At 36.7% G+C, this 18383-nt stretch overlaps 1 protein-coding gene across 1 annotated transcript in view; it reads right to left on the minus strand.

Moving 5' to 3' along the window:
• The window catches only part of igsf21a (immunoglobin superfamily, member 21a), a 169574-nt gene that overhangs the window by 5726 nt on the left and 145465 nt on the right, over positions 1-18383 (minus strand). Inside the window, exons 6-9 of the mRNA XM_028002597.1 lie at positions 16049-16529; positions 6950-7035; positions 3836-4028; positions 217-255 (exon numbers count right to left, since the gene is read on the minus strand). Coding sequence (XP_027858398.1) covers positions 217-255; positions 3836-4028; positions 6950-7035; positions 16049-16529 — 799 coding nt within the window. The remainder of the gene's footprint in view (positions 1-216; positions 256-3835; positions 4029-6949; positions 7036-16048; positions 16530-18383) is intronic.

Below are 18383 nucleotides of genomic sequence, written 5' to 3' on the forward strand. Positions count from 1 at the left end.
TGAAACACCGATAATCTTGCACTTTTTCAACAGTGATGTGCATGGCTAGTCACTGAAGTGGTATTTTAGCCACTTGTGAACACCATCATAGCTTAAACTGCTCACAAAGACTTTACACATGGAAAATCATTTCATACATTGTACTTATGCTATGCTGTATTCCATACATTAACACCACATACTCAAGTTTGTTATCCTAAGAGCTGAAATACTTACTGTTCGGATTCTGCGTGTTTTTCATCATGCTTGGATTTTCTGTTGAAAAAAAAAAACGAGACAATGAAATGCTGCAGTTGCTATAGAGATGATGAGTACTTTAGTGAAAAGAAGAATGAAATTATTAGAAAAAAATATGTAACTAAGAAAGAAAGAAGGAAAAAAAAATTCTCTGACAAAGCTTGCATTTCTCTAATGGTGCTGAATTCCAAAGTTATCAAAGTGCAGACTAAATGGCACATCCCTGATAAGAAAGAACGAAGCTAGTTAATGGACCTGGGAACACAAAGCACTGCAACAGAACAACCAGAACACTTTTTAAGAAGCAGTAAGAGCAGTGAACAGCAGCTAAGGGCCAGCAGGTATGGGTAAGAGATTTGGAGCCTCTACATTTAATAGACTGCATCAACGTCTAACCTGCACAAAACACTCTGACAATGTATTCTCAATGTTCTCACAGGGATAAAGTAATTGCAAAGGAGGCAGCAGCAGGGTTTGCAGAGTGTTAGTAACCACTCCTTAATTCCCTTCTGTGAGCTATTTTTGGATGTTTAACTTTGCATATAAGTAGATGGAAGGTACATGTAAAGCACAACGTGAAACTACTCTGGTCTCACTGGAGTCACACAAACACAAATTAATGTGTCCACTCTCAGTGTGCACCCATGTGCTTACCACACCCAGCAAATTTGCTTAAGTATATATATCTGTGTGGGCTTCTTCATCTAAGTACAGTTTATATCTTTTGTTTGCTGCTGCCAGACTATATTTGTCTGACTCATTTTACAGTTATGTAAGATCACATTACCACTCAGAGTGGTGAAAGACTTAATATGTTAATTCAGCTTGCAGGTAGGGAGCCAATAATCAAGCTGTCAATATATATATTTTTTATTTTTGATTGCATATTTTGAAGACCTGGCAAAGAAAACAAATTCCCAAAACATCTCTTCAACCCCAGGGGAGAAAGGAATGTCTCATTTTAAGACCTCAGGGATTGTGCCAAGGTCACTTAATCACCATTTACTTCCCCTAAGCGTGAGTGGAAGCAATCTACAAGGAGCAGACAGACAGATGGGCCATACTATGCACGTAGCCAATGACACTGGATGATGCATCAGGGTGTTAAATAGACTTTAGTGCTCTTCCTAGCAAAATGCCTTCTTAAAGTGGCTCTTTACCTTTTAAAGTGTGTGCTTATTAGACTTTCTCAGTAATTTCCGAATTTGCAAGATACTTCAAATTTTGTTCAAATAAGTGTTTCACAAAGATACTCTAAAAGAATGAAAATTGATACACTCTGTTATCCAATAAGTATTGAAACATTGAAAAGTTAATTTATTTCAGTAATTTAATTAAAAAAGCGAAACTCATATATTAGGTAGATTTAACGTAGGACAAGAATGTATTACATGATTTAATGATTATGAGTAAGACTGAATGAAAGCCCTGAAAAAATTTTAATATTAAATGAAACCAATAAAATTGATTTTAATTTTGAAATGATAACTTGTTGAGAAATATCTCTATCTACTGTAGGGCTACATCTGAATTAATTATTACTTCATTGCAGAGTGGCATAGCTGTGTCACAGATCAGTCTGTGACTCTGCTGAGGTGTTTTTAGGGAGCCCACACTGAATGTTCAGCAGCTTGGGAGCTGTCCCTCTCAACCTCTTGAGATGATTTCCAAATGAAATGCAATATTTACTTTCAACTGAAAAGATTACTTTTGACCACAGAGCAACATTCCACTCTTTTTTTCTTTCTTTTTTGTCCAAGTCAGCCACTTCCAAAATTGTTTAGGAGTGGCTTAAGATTTACGACAGTGGTGGCCTTTGTTCTGGATATGTGTTGTAGCCGTTGAAGCACAGACCCAGTAGTTCCTACCTTGTCAATCTGACCCAACCTCTTGATCATGCCTTGCTTCGTAATCCTCTCCAGGCTGTTGCTACCCCTGTTGCTCATGCACCATTTACTGCTTGGACACAGCAGGTTGTGAGCAGCCTGTTTCTTTAGCAATAACGTTTTTGTGACATACTCTCCGTATGGAGATGACTATCAACAGTCAACATTATTTCTCATAATTGTGTGTGACAACATGGCAATGACAGCTATTTTATAATAAATCTGTTTTTATCCATCTTATGAGATACTGCCCATAAAACTGAAGAAATTTCTTGTCTTTTTTTTCAATATGCAAGTCACCATCATCAAAATTCTCAAATATTAGCACCTGACATTCGTAATTGTGAATCCATACATTTAATGAGATTATATATATATATATATATATATATATATATATATATATATATATATATATATATATATATATATATACGTATAATAAACATACAAAAAAAAACATTTTTATTACACAGTTTCACAAAACAACTGTGAAACCATAAAATAAATATTTATCTAGTTGATGTGTAAACCTTGATAGCTTTATTCATTTGAGCTTTCAAAGCCCTCTATCATGCGACAGCTTGGGATGGCTCTATTCAAAGTGATAGAGCTGTAATTGAACTGCAGTTGCATCAGAAATGCAAGAGCAGCTGATACCGTGGGAGTGTTGAAGGATATCAATGCTACATACAGTAATAGCTCAAGGAGAAAAGTTTTATTATTAAACTGATGTTGGACTTTAAAATATTTTGTCTATGAAGCCAAGAGTGAAGATGGAAGGTCCTTTACATTCAAAATAGCTATAAAGATATTTAAAAAATTGCTGGCTAATGCAAAATGTCCTCTTCCTTAACACTTACAGCTCTGGTTTTTATATCACAGTGCAGCAATTTAAATCAACCGCAATCAAAGTGATCATGACTAATCGGGTGACTTTTAAGGAGAAGTGTGTCATGTTTCAACATAACACCGATGTGTCAAAGTAACACTGGCGTGACATCAAGCAATAGCAGAACATATCTGATTGAAATTCTGTGTGGGAAAGGGCACAAAACAGCAAAGCCTGCTCTCTAAGAGTATCCAGAGCAAACATTACCCAAGAAAAAAGAACTCCCATGTTAGCACAGGTATGTCAAATACATCTAAATTAAGATCAATACACAAACTTAGCCTTGGCGTTGAAGAAAGGGTTTTTGTACCACTATCAGCAATAAATGTTCTTTGAATTTTGTCACAAGCATTTGATGCCAAGGTTGTTTTTTGGCATTGGAGAAAGTGCAGATCCTAGGCATGTCATTAGTGACAGTGAGAAAATCCTTTGGAGAATGGTTATTTTAACTAAGTGCTCCCTAGAACATTTCTGTATGTTTGATCCAATTTAAAAGACAATCTCTTATTAATCACACACTTGGTCGCATCAATGATTTATATTTTAATGTGGTCACATGGATATCAAATTAAGTATTTATCAAAATGACTGTACATAAAGCAAAAATGAAATAGGAAAATTATAAACTTATGTTGAATTTAACTGTATAATTGTACAATTGTGGCTCATTCTTGTGGATGTAAATCAAAGACATTTTTATACTTTATTATGTTAAATAGCTAAAAAAAAATGGAATGGAATTACAGTTATCATTTAAGCGCTAGTGCAGCAAATCCTTCAAACTACGGCTGAATAATGTTGCAGACATAAATTTACTTACCAAAAACTATGAGACGAGTGTGTGTGTCTGTAGAACCCAAAGGATTCTGGGCAGTGCAGCGATACATAGAGCCGTTGAGCTCTGCCGGCACTCTCTCCAGAATCAGCTCTCTCCCCTCACGCTCGGCACTGCCATCCAGTAGGCGGCCTCCCACCCGTGTCCAGGTGAAGAGTGGCTCAGGAAATACTTCATTCTATCAACACCCATAGGGGGATTGAGACAGAAAAGAGAGGAAAAGAGAAGAAAGAAGACAAGGAAAGTTTAAGGCAGCTCAGACAGAGACTGTGGGTCTCATCCAAGGGATTAAAGGCAAAGCACACATGAATTATACAGGTTCCAATTTTCCCCTAATGCTATGGCAAGTTAACAACATGCATTAATAATCAACACTTAACTTTACAACAGCTTTTCGCAGATCCTCTTTGTGCTACAGTTGACCATTTTACAAAGTTAGCCAGAGCAGCTTTTTTGTTTTTTTAACTTGAGCCTTACTGCAGATATTTAAACCCACAATCAGCATATTTACCTTTCTGTCACAATGCAACAGCCCAGCATTTATTTACATAAGGTATTTGTGGATTCTGTGTTGGTGTGTTCATCATTAGCGTGCATCAAAAGTTCAAATCATAACAAAGTCAAATATATATTGTATATAACATTTCAAATAAGCTTCTGCACATGTCTACAAAGAAACTTAATTCACCCATTCAATATTAGCTGGTCGTATGCGCTAAACCCATGCAATCTACTTTGCAATGCTCTGACTCTTCCTTTTTTGAATTTTGAGTTAATGTTAATATTGTCACAACCTGCTGGCCTATTCCAGGGACAGAATTTCAGGTATGAAGTTAACCGTTTTATTTTATTTATTTTCAAAAATGAAGGAAAAATAGCTTACAAGGTACATCACCAAGAAGCTGGTAAGGAAGACTTTTGTCTTATCTGAAAGGCAGAAGCCAAACTTATCAGTCTTGGCACGTAGCTCTATCTACTTGTGAAATTCTAAAACCCACATCCAGTGAAGGATAAGGGAAATTTTCTTCTTGATCAGTCTGCATCCGTTAATGCCAGGCTGCTGAAGGTCCTGACTGGCTTCGTTTCATGGCCGAGCCTGTTTGTTATAACCAATCTTAACTCTACTCAAAGAGATGCTTTAAAAGAATCCCAAGGTCACTGAGCAAACACAAACACATGTATAAACATGTGCAGCCAATAGCTCAGTGCTCTAAACCAACAACAATATAGAATATTAATTTGTTTTCATAAAAAAAAGGAATATAAATCAAACATGACATCTGACTTGTGATTACTGAGCAGTGTCTGGAAAGTCACAAAGGAGATTTGTGCTGTGGGTCATTCTATTTAAGGATTAGTCCTATTTTCTTCACCTGACTGGGTTTGGGTGCCTGATTTTGGTGTGACATTACTGTCAAACAGATCTTCACTATTCCCAGGCTAGACTCACCAGGGGCATAGCTCTATTTAGCAGGCTATGATAGAGAGACAAAGTCAATTTAGGATTATGCAGTAGTAACAAACATATCATGAAGACTTGCATTGGTGTTTTGTTTGTGATCCTTAAACACATTAAACAGGTCATATTAACTCATATAAGGTTGTTCTCCTCTTTAGATTAGGTTTATTACATAAGGTTTTATAGAAGGCAAATCACAAAACACAATGAATAAAGTAATTTAATGACATCAGTATTTGGTTTATGGTAAAAAAAAAAATGAGGTTCATAATTTCAACATCACCATCTTTTTTTAATTCACTTAAAATGGGAATTAGAGCTGGGTATTGTTAAGATCCTCACAATTCAATTAAATGTTGATTATTTGGGTAACAGTTCAATTCGATGTTGATTTGATTAAATCCTGCTTCAAATACTTCAATTTTGAATTAGTAACACACACCATATATTTCATTGGCGTTTCTTTTTTTTCTTCTTCTTCTTCCTGCCCATATGAACAGCCATGGTGGTACACATTACACTAACAGTATCTACATTAGCATTATAGAGCAGCAACATATCTGAAAATAAAACAGTAACATAAAGTACAATTGAAGTGTATGTAAACATAATCTTCGTGGAAAGTGATATAATTGACATAATTTTTTATATCATCATTTTAAGCATATTTCAACAATATTGCCATTCTGACCCAAACTCCTCACCAACTGGTCCAGGCAATGCAAACCAAACCAACAATAAACTCAAAAAGATGACGACAACTTTGCATCAGTGTTTTATGCAATACCAAGCTGGGTGACGGGTGGCAAAAAATGGCACTCAGTGTGCAACTAGCTCATCACACTTGCAACTATTCAGTGCCCTTTTTTTGTCCCACTGGCAGAAACTGTGGGAAATGTAACAAGCAGTACATGTAGCTATGAAATCTCAAACATTCCTGAACACACGGTGCTCGAAAGTGTTGCTCTTCATGGCGAATCCACTGGCCGGTGGATCTGGTGAGCGATGAATGACAGTGAAAGCAACTGTTTTCCGCCATTCTTGGTTAACCCGATACACAAGACATGACATCAGCGATGGCGACAAAATTTAAACACCTTTCCACTTTTGTGCATCTAACCCCTTGTACGCATGTGTACATTTTGGCATTCGCTTGGCTGGAGAAGGGTGAGTGACCATCGCCCCAATTGCACATGTTCCAAGGAGAATGAATGGAGAGGGAGCAACGTTGCCTCCAGTGTTTCAAGCCCATTAGACTGTTAAAACGGAAGAGAATAACTGAAACCCTTCTTTTCATCCAAGTCTTTCAGACTGCTTGTCATTTATTACACGTGTCACTGTCTGAGGGGCTCAGAAAGATTTAAGGCACTTCTGTTTGGCTTCAGAGATGATGCAAACAGTTTGATATAAATACAATGTTTGTCTTCATAATCAAGAATACTGAAATGATAAAATTAAAATTTGAAACCCAATTTTGTAAAAGTGAATATTTTATGAGCATACAAAAACATCAGAATGAAAAACCATGTCTATGCTCAGCTTTTTGACTCCCAAATCTGAAATCTAAATAGACTTTTCTGTGAATGTGCAAAATACTTGCCTACACTAAATCCATTTCTGTAAAACCTCTGGAAACCTACCTGGAATCCTTGTACAGAGATGCGCACTGTATCCCCAACCTTTGCCCTAGTGGGGGTCATGAAGAGTTTAGGACCCTTAGGAGCAGCTGAAAGTAAGAAAGGACACACACAAGACAGAGGTTATTGTACTGAACATGGAGAACAAATCCTGCTGGACACCTGTTTTGACGTCGAGGGAGAGCGACAAATACAATTTCCTGTCAATTAAGGTCACAGAGCGACAGGCCAGGGACCTGCAGGTTCTTTCATCCAAAGGACTCTGCTGGATTTATTCCCCTTTGGAGAGAAAGGGAACTAAATTGGGTAGATACTCATTACTGGAAAAGAATGAGAGTGCAACGGGTGGAGTATGGAAGCAGCGAGATAAGAGGCACTCAGAGAGTTAATTCCCTTGTCTTAGTGTGGACAGCAGACCGCGCAAGGCTTTCATTGCCACCTCCTAAAACAATAATGTGCAGCAGAAAAAAGGAACAAACAGATTCTAGTATTATAATAATGATTATGAGGGGATTTATTGCTTATGCAAAAGGTTTTTGAGGTTGGCTGTATGATTTCCATTAATATATAAAATAGAATTTGACTTTACAGCCTCTAAATTGCATGCCATATGGCATGAAGCTATAAATACGTACTGCATGATTTATAATGATTAAGAATCCCCCTAAAGATACCTACGTCACATGCACTCTGGTTCCAGTAACCAAACTAAGGACATCCAACCAGTAACGCCTGGAAGCCTACATGTGGAGTTCTGCAGTCAAGCTGCTGCAACACTGTTTAGTATCTCGTCAGACGTGTTCTGAAAGTGTAAATGTGAAGAAAAAAAGGAATATTTGCAGCAGTGGCACATATGGTATGCATGGCACATGAGAGCTGCACCACTGGTTGATGAATAAAATTGCACAACAAAAATTTTCTATTATTCTGGTAATAACCTGCTAATTGCAGATAATTTATCTATAATTTTGGTCAGTAATTTACATGCACTCATCATGGGTACGGATATCATGATAATTTGGCCTTTTAGTGGTTTATCTTAACCATTTTTTTTGAGGTGGAAAGGTAATTCAACATTCAACATTAAAGTTGTATGTTGAAACCCAATTCGTTGAGTGAACAGGTCTCTTTCTCTTATCAACACATGTAGGTTCAAACATAATGTGCATAAACCTCCATTTAAATTTGGTTAATTTTTACTTATGAAATAAAAAAAAAAATACAAAAAAACTAAATGCTATTTCTCAAAAACAACAAGATCCTGGCATAATCTAAACTGGATATTTGATTAGTGGAGTTCATTGAAACTGATTGGTTTCAATCACACTTGTCTTAGATATTCTTTCATAGTTCATATGAGTCTCTACAATTTTTGGAACACTTAAAAATAAATATGAGAAAAATATATATTCATTTCAATAGCTATGGGAAAATATCTATTTTACATATAAAACTATTTGTTTTTTCATATCTATTGAAAAATAGATATGAATAAAAAACTACAACACATTTACTTCCAGTTCTTGAAGGATTTATGTGAAAAATTAGCAAAAAAAAAAGAAAACAATATGGCAATTCAATCACAGACATCATGTGGTTACTGTGACTTAGCTTATTATTCCATCTCTTGCCAAAGATGAATGGGATTTCACAAGCTAAAATTGCCGTGGCGGTAGGAAGCACTATCTTTCCTCCTCCTACACACTAACAGAAAGGTATTTTTAAATACTGGTGTCATGCAGTCACAGAGCTTGCAAGGCATATGGCCTGTAGATGATGGCCAATTTCTGGGATTTGCTCCAGCAGTGACAGTTGGTATCCTACGTCACTGCCTTTGATTACGGCAGTATGAGTATGATGGACAGAGTCTCTCTCGGGTGAGGACACCACAAGGGAAATGAGCCACGGTCCAATGACACCACCTCCTAAGGCTCAAATTCTTCCCCTTACAAACGAGAACTGTTTTCACTTCAGGAGAGGTCAAAGAACAAACATGCCTCCCGGAAAAACAACTGTGCACCCTGTATCAGGTGTGCTGTGGCGCCAAGGCAGAACATCAACAGGTCCGCCCAGCTGTACAACAGACTTAGGGAAAAATGTCGTGTTAGCTGGGTGACTGGATCTGTTGAGAAAGAGGAGCCAGGGAGGTAGGTAAAGAAGTTTAAAAGGCCAGGCCAACTGTTGGATAACTCATTAAATCAAGTTCTACGTTATTTCAGTGGCAGACTCAATGAATGTACTATTCTTAGAATCCCAGTGCAGGAATATAAAGTATACTGGTGAACGTAAAGATAATCTCCATAACAACCTAAATTTAAATCTTCAAAGCGAACTTAGCAAATATTTAAATTCAACAGATAAGTGCACTGTCTTTCATGCACAAACACAAGCACACACAGACCGACAAAGACTGAACATCTGCTGTTTGACTTTCTGGCAAAGCTTAGACCGAGGTGTGAAGGTGGCTGATCTCCTTTTGCCTCTGCTCAGTGTAGGAAAACTGGATTCATTCGCATCTCTGTTGATAATGAATAATAAACACCCTCACTCTCTTCAATCCAAAACAAATTCTTTTTTTTTAAATTATCAAGCTTCAATGTTCATGAATTTGTAGGTTTTTTACAGATTACCAAAAACCCACCACCTGCTCTAGTAACATTTGCATGCAGGGCACAGAGTGGTTCATGAATATGCATGAAACATGACATAACATTGGTCAAGTGTCAGGCTGTCACTCAGTCTCCTAAGGCAATATTAAATCTCTGAAAGAGTTATTACTTATGAGCTCTGCAAAGATCTCACATTCATTTCATGACCACACTTACACACACCTGAGGGAAACAACTGGGTGTGTGTTTCAGTCAATTATCCTTTTAGAGCACTGAAATACAAATTAATGGGATATGGTAGCAAAACTAATCCTAATGCGACTCATTCCACAAACAGTAATAATGATTTTTACCAAATATTGAAACTACTCAAAAAATTATCCAGTTTGTCTTTAATCAAGATCATCTTCACAATGAACATGATTAAAAATGTTACTGCCTCCGAAAAAGAAAAGAAAACAACTTAGTTTCAAGATGGATCAAGTCCAACGCAGGTTGGCTAACAATTTGAATTTTAAGTGAGCTCTAATTAGAATCAACAAATGCACCTTTTTGTGTTTTCTTCTCTTTAGATGTTAGGATTTAAAAGGAATGCCAAGTGATTCTGCTTCCAGCTCTTCGAAAGATCAAAGGTAGTAACACATTAATTACCTCAGTTGGAAAAGAAGCTTTTCAAAATATTAGCACCTATGACATTTGGCAATAATTTCACAAAACTCATTCATTGTGTCATCCTTTTTTATCAGAATCATGTAGAAAAGGCAGAAAGCAGTTATAATCTACACTGCCATATTTCATCTCGAGTTGACAGCTGATTTCATTGTACCTTCAAATAATGCAGTTATCTCTCTCTTGCATGGGCAGCAGAATACTCCTATTACTTTGATATATGCAGACAGTACCTAGCAAGTTTAAGGACAATTTTTATGGAATGGGATATTTCAAACTGATGACAAAAATCTATTTATGAAATAGTTTCAACACTTTTTGTTGTATTTCTGATGTTCTAAAAACAGGATGAGGGCAGAAACGTTAGCAACCAGTATGTTTATACTAGTAAGACACTGTTTCTACAAAGACAAAATATATCCCCCTTTTTTTTGTTTATTTATCTTTTTAATATCTTTTATATTTGTAACTAATTTTAGTAATAAAAGAATAGGCTTCTGCTTTAGGGAGACCTTATCTGGTTCTCACCATTTGATTTTAACATAGCTCTTTTTCTGACATCAACTTTTTTGATTGCCACACTTAGATTTGTTTTCTTATAATAGGCAGCATGAATATTTTTATGGCTGTTTGTGTCTTTATCCAAACTGCTCACTCAACAACTGCTTGAGACAGATGGCATCCTCCCTTGTAGTCAGTGTAAAACAAAGTAAATTAGAAATAAATTGTTTTTATTAGTATTAATAAGAATATTATTAATTAATACCTGCAGTCACAGTTGTTGGCACTATTGCTGTTAATATAGTACAACCCTCTTTGCCAACAGGATAGCACTTGGAATGGAAAGCAGTGTCATTAAGGACTTATAAACTGCAAGGTAAATTACATTAAATTAGATTACATTTTTAAGTCACTTTTTCAGAATTCAGTTTTGACTAAACTTGATTATGATTTGTGTGACTAATCAACAAAAATGTTTCATAAAAAATACAGGTCTTAAAATTAGAAGGGCTCCATGTGAAGTGTTATTTATGTGTGGTTTTGTAAGAATGTTTTGGAAAAAATGTTTTCAAAACATGTATGACAGATGACTACAGCACTATTCAACTAAGTGCGCATTTTACCAATACACTTTAACAGTGATACAAAATTACAACCTAAAGGTGATGTAAAGAAAATACTCACACAATTAAAAGGCACAGCAGAAAATACCTGGTAAATTATATCTTATTGCTCACGTACAAAAGCAAGTTTCTGACATAAAATCTAAAAACTTGACATCTTTGAAGAGAAATAAATAAATAAAAAATAGTCATGGTGGGTAATGACTGAAATTGGAACACTACAAACTCTTGTAATCACCAGTGAATTTTGGCAATTCTTTGACTGTGACAAATTGCTACTTTTAGAACAGGTTGCCAATCGATTGCACAGCTTTGTTTAGGCGTTCCACTTCCTTTCTCATCCTCTGTTCCCATCATGACTCTACTTTCATTAGATTTAGGTATTTTTTGGACTTACTCTGTGACTGTCCAACTGACTTTTAGGACAAAACATTGCCCAACCCTGTAATGCTCCCCAAAAGTAATGTCTCTGCCCTGATACAAGGACATCCTTCTTAGCTTCCAATTAGTCAGTGTCACTAAAAAGCAGGAGCAGGATCAGTGAACTGCACATGTGCAGGGTAGTGTTTGTCTTGGAATAGAACTGGTTTACACTCCAATGTCAGATCAAAGAAGAGGCTTCAGGTGAGTATAACTGGCCTACATTTATGTGAGAAAACATGGTTGTGCATTGTATGTTTGTATGACTTTTCCATAGTAGGGTTTCAGAATTTGCTATAGTTAACAGCGGATTTTAAGCAGATTTTGTTACACTTTGTCATCAAATGAAAATCCATATCTCTGCACTGATAAAGTTGTTGCTTTGGAGCTTTCTGCCTAATAAATTATTTTTAGAATTATGGTCTGTATAGTAAAGTAACTTTCCAGCAGTAACAGCAAGTGTCACAAAACAGTTTTGGATTTGCTCAAGGAAAATAAGAAATGTTAAAATGTGTTAAGTAGCTCTGCACACTAAGTTCTACAAAATCTGTTTGTAGTCTAAGTTTAGTCTGGATTTAGGAGTTTCTGTAAGATCTGAAAGAATTATCTTCTATTTTCTCTATTTTTCTGTGTAAAAATTGAGACATACAATGCAAGATTTCTCAGATAACAAAAGATAATGTTATTTTATCAAGAACTATATGCTCATAAAACTAATCATATAAAAAGACAACACTCAAAATGCTTCCAAAGTCATCATCAGTTAAGACTGCTTACACTGCAGCCATATTTTTTAATTTCTCATCTCATTTGATAACAGAAATATTATTGAAAGAGATTAGATATGCAGGCAGGTAGAAAGTAGTGAATTGGAGCTCCTTTGAGTTTATACCTGTTGTAATTCATCATGGCATAGAAAGTTTTCTCAGAGATTTTGATTCATGCTGACCTGACACTTGTGACAGATTTGTCGGCTGCTCATCCTCAGTTTGAATCTCCCATTCTATCATATCACAAATATGCTCTGATGGATGAAAATCTGCAGCTGATAAGGCCACTTAAGTACAGTGAACTCAATGCTGTGTTCAAGAAGCCAATGAATTTAAGACATGGTTCGATATCCCACTGAAGTCGCCACAAGATGATACACTGTTGTCATAAAATGATGGACATGGTCAGTTACAATACTCAGGTTGGTTGTGCTCAATTACACAATGCTTAATAATTACAAAGTGTCTCAAGCTGATTCAAAGAAGGATGAATACTGCAGTTGAGACTCATTGGACCAGACAGCATTTTTCAATATGATATTGTCCACATTTGGTAAGCCTGTATGAATTGAAGCTTAACTTTTCTGCTGACAGGTGTAGCATCTGGTATGACCTTGTGTTTTGGTAGCCCATTTTCATCCTGACTTATTGGGCATTCAGAGTTGATATTCTGCATAATCAGTTGCAATGAGTTGTTATTTGAGCTATTGTTGCCTTTGTATTATCTCAAACCAGTCTTCACCTTTTCCTGTGACCTCTGACATTGACAGGACAATTTTGTCAACACAAACCACACAAACTGATGCTTACTGGAAATTTTACCATATTATTATTCACTGTTTGGGGTTAGTGTCTGTTAGAAATCATGTTCCAGCTCAAGATGCAGTCTATATGAGTACAGCTTGTAGAAACAAGCAACAGATGCAAACAGCTTACAGTCAAAAACATAAATATGTGACGCTGCCTATGGTGTTAGACTGTTTTCATAATGACTAGCTATGTTTAGCTACATCACATGCAAAATATGGACAACTGGACACATTTGATCCATATTGTTAATATGAATATGTAAAAAATAATTAAATAAAGCTTTTATTTAAGTATTAAATACATTTTGTTGAAAAGAATACTAACTCACAGTGAACAAGTGGATAATCAAAACTCAACCAGAGATGATTATAGCCAGTTCAGGTTTACAGAGTAATCGCATTCTTATGTCTCTGGAAATTGAGAGAATTTGAATTTGAGAGAAAACTGAAGCAAAAGATGGAAACACACAAAGGTGCAGAGAGAATGAAAGAACTCACATAATACTATTCCAGGAAAGAAGTTCCAGTTTTTAATTATGGCTGGGGCTGGAGCCAGTTAAGAACTGGCTGTAAAATAACCGGTTTGCTTTTCAGCACAAAAGAGCCACATCAGTGCCCAATTCTTCTGTCATTATTATAAAGGTCTCATTTATTTATTGTTTAATCCTTCCTGAGTTTTTTATTTATTTATGAAGTATTGTAGTAGAGACAATTTAGCCACATAGATAAGCTTTTTATCCCAATTGCCCTGCAAATAGATGCCATGAGTTCAACGCCTTTGGTTTATTACTGCTCTTTTAGTGAAAACCTTTACAAACCTGATTTGCTGAACTGGAGAAATGAACCAGCAGCAAGAATTGCACAGATTTTAGAGTAAGATTTATTAACACAATTTGTTGATATTGAAAAACCAAACACTTACATAAACCAGACAGAAGTCAATGAGTTGTGAGCATAGCTGTAAACAGCACATTGACCTGTCTAAACTCCTTCACATGTGATTTCAAAATCAACCATATGAAGATAATTAATATTCAGTTATGTGTTACTCTGATATCAATTGAATAATTTATCATTTTTATACTTTTTTTTTTATACCCCTCCAGGGGGTCTTTTGTGGGCTCTACAGTAGTGTCCCTTAAATGACAGTAGGCTGACAGGAAACGGGGAAGGAGAGGGGGGAAGACATGCGGCAAATATCGTTGGGTCCGGGAGTCGAACCCGCGACGGCCGCGTCGAGGACTCAAGGCCTCCAAATATGGGTCGCACTATCCCCTACGCCACCACAGCACGCCCCACAATTTATCATTTTTGATTGGCTGTTGTTCCCCTAGTTCCTGACAAAAGTTGTTCTTTCCTTTGGCTCAGTAGCAAACTGATGCTGGGCTAAATCTGATTTCCATCAAATCAGTACCAGTGGCTAACAGCTACTAAAGCTTACCCAGCAACAGTTCTTTATGTTTCCACCAGCACTGAAAAAGGCCCCACACTGTCTGTGAGCAGCAAGGGTGAATACTTTCTGGATATCTGTTAGACGTATACATGAAGAATACATACTGTATATTTTAAACCCATGATAGTGGTGGCCACAAAAAATATGTCATGTGAGATTGTTAACCACCATTATCTAATTAGGTTAAGAACTTTACAGAAAATAATGAGTTTCCATAGATTTATGCATGGTTTCTCAGTAGCATAAAAGGAAGCAACTTTTAATTAGATGGAAGCTGGTGAGAGGAGATAAAATACATTGAGAAACAACACTGCCATAGACATAGAGCAACCAGGGTCTCCTCATTCAGACTTTTCCTTACTTCAACCATTCCTTGCATCGTGTGAAAGATACTGTCTCTGTGCATACTGTGAGGACTGTATGGCTCATTTCCAGAAGGACTATGCCAAAGTATAGCCTTTGAAGTCTTAATTGGGTATGCTGGAAGCGATCTTTGTGTTTAGATAAAATAATTTTGGTGTATGCATCTCTCTTGAATCACTACGTAGACTGTATATCTACACTCCCCAAGCACACAGACAGACTGACAGAGAGAGAGAGAAAGAGAGACAGAAAAAGAGAGATCCATAAAGTTTACTTGAACTTCTCTTGTAGTATAATTCCTGTCTTGTTAAAGTATGAGTCACAATTTATTTGGTTGGAGTAGATTGCAATCTTAGTTCCCACTATTTTGTCCTCCCTTAACTAAAACTATGAAATTTAGTGGCACGTCGACAGACTGAGGAGCTTACAGGAGGTGTTCACTGGAGTTTGATGAAGTGCAGCATCTCTGAAACTCTCTTTCCAATTATATAACATTGGTCAGAGTGTCTAAATTCTCATTCAACTTCTCTAATTCAGGCTGACTTTTTCAATAACGGTGCTAGGTTAACTCAATCTAGCAACAGACAGCTCGATGAATTGCCCTGTCACTCACTTGGAGTTGTGCATTTGCCGCTAAACTCAGAATCTGCTCAGCTGGAACACAATTAAGCAGCATCAAATGAAAATCAGTGTTGTTCTGTGAGCATTTGCAAGGAGACACAAGGAGGTCCAGTCGGCTTCTGACTGTGACACGACGACAGCACGACATTAAGGACGGAAAAATGAGAAAGGGGTTTCAGTGTTTGAAAAAGAATAGAGGACACACAAGAAAAGCATGATAGAAAATTAAAACCAGCAGGCAAAACAGATCAACATTTAACTCACCCAGAGTGACCTCTGTCTGCATGGGCATGGATAATGCTGGGTGCTTAACTTCACAGCTGAATAGGGCATCGTTATCCAGCTGAGGGTTGAGGGTCCAGGTAAGTCGAGCCTGTACCACAACAGAGCCGTCGCTCTGAGGGATCTGAGTGTGACTAAAGTAGTACAGAGGGTCCGTGCTGTGCACCCAGCGGGGGAACTCTCGGCTCACCACTGTCTCTGGAATGACCTCTGTTGCAGGGCTGGGTTCATAGGCCTGTTGGCCCTGAGTGTGGACGCGCTGAGGGCTCTCTGTGTACAGACGGGCCGACCGGCCTTCCGGATCGAGAAGGGAGAGGGAACGCTGCAGTTTGGTCTCATCAAGGTCCCTGCTGATGAGTGGCCTGGCTCCTCTCCATCCTGCTGAGCCGGCTGCTCGCTCGCTGGTGGAGGGCTCAGTGTAGGAAATCACCTCTATCAGCTCACCATCACGCTTAAAGTACACCTGATAAGAGTATTGAAAAATGGGATATTGAGGGGATGACAAGAAAAAAGAAACAAAACAAGACATATTTTAAATAGGATTATGCATAAATGAAACAATGCACATACTGTAGATCACCCACTTCAGAAAACACATTAAAAATTGTAATTCTACAAACTTTTCTCCAAAATATGTTCAGCTTTTCCTTTTATGTCCTAAGATGTCCAAAGCATCCTTTTTATTTTCAGACCAAACAGTGCATCCTATTTTATTTTGACATCTGTAACATGTCTGCATAACTTGTCAGTAGTCTGTTTTTGCCTAATTGAATCCACTGGACATAATTAAAAGAGCACACACCTGCTTATGAAAAGCTCTCACGGTTAGCAGCGTATGTCTGTGTAAACAAAGCCAGGAAGTTCAGATAATTGTCTTGTTCGTCTGCAGGAGGTGACCATGTCAAGGCCCAGATATAGAGAATCATTTCTGCAGCTAATAACTGTGGTGAATATTTTGCCTTCACAGTTCTACTGAGTAACTGGAATTTGACTGTATTAGTCAGATGAAGAACTAACAATCTAGAGGTACAAAAAGACAATCAGAAAACCCAATCAACAAGTTGTTTAAAATTAGAGTTTCATAATCTTTCTAAATTAGGAGACCTTCAAGAAACAAAAAGGTTACTCTGAGATGTTTTCAATCACAAATTAGTTGAAGATTTTCAGGGTCTAAGTGTTTTCTTAGAAATAAAAATTTACATAAAATAAAAAAAAAACACCACACATCATTAAGTAACTTTGGGAAACGTATGAAATTTGTATAAAAAGTCTAGTCTTTTGCTCATACTGCACAAAAAGACTAAACAAAAAGATCTAAATTCATGACAGTTTTAAAGGATGAAAAGTATGTGATTTTAGGATGATTTACTGGTTGACCGAAATTGACAATAATAATAACAACAACAATAATAATAATACATTTAATTTATAATGCCTTTTATAACTTTAGACCTCAGAGGGCAAAAACAAAAACAAAACAAATGATTGTGATAGATAAAAATAAATAAATGAATAAAAGAGATTAAAAGCACCTTACTATATCTGGGGAGGGTTTCAGTGGAAAGGAATAACATTATATTTCTACTGGTTTGTAAGAAATGTATTTTTAAAAAACTCATTCTTAGACACAAAGGAATGTCCTTAATATCAGAGAATTTACAGGCTCAGTCTATGAGTTTAATAAAAATCTCTGACTGCCTAATCTCTTGACGGGGAATTCATATCTCATTCCAGTACATGCCCAGAAGATATTGGCATTGAAACAAGGTTGTATAGTCTTTGCCTGTGGTAACGCTATTTTTGAAACAATGTGCCTTTTTCTGTGTTGTTGAACAAAAGGACCGTTCAATCCACAGCTCTTTTGGGGGACATGTGGTCATCTAAATTCTAATTTCTGAGGATCAAAGAAACATTATAATAAGATGTGCATTTCACAGCCTTGTGTGCAGGTTTTTGGTATGCAGATTGTTCAAACATAGCACTAATGCACTCTTTCAAGCTACGGTGCCTCAAGCCAACATTTGCAAAAGATTCACTACCTGGACAGCATTTAAGCATCAAATTGTGTGTCCTTCTCTGTGAAAAGACATTAACCTTTGAAGTGACAGTATAATCTGTATTGACACTGGGGTTTTTTGTACTAGTTTTAAAACGGCCATCTCATACTTCATTCCTGAATCGAAATATTTACTTTTAAATGGATATGACTACCACAGTCTCATTTGTTTCAACTTCCATTTTAGCTATTTCAAATAAATGGTCAATAATGTCCTCATCTGTCAGTCCTGATGATGATGTTCAGTGAATATTTTCAGTA

Source organism: Xiphophorus couchianus, chromosome 20, assembly GCF_001444195.1.
Source record: "Xiphophorus couchianus chromosome 20, X_couchianus-1.0, whole genome shotgun sequence".
In the NCBI taxonomy this organism is placed as follows: domain Eukaryota; kingdom Metazoa; phylum Chordata; class Actinopteri; order Cyprinodontiformes; family Poeciliidae; genus Xiphophorus; species Xiphophorus couchianus.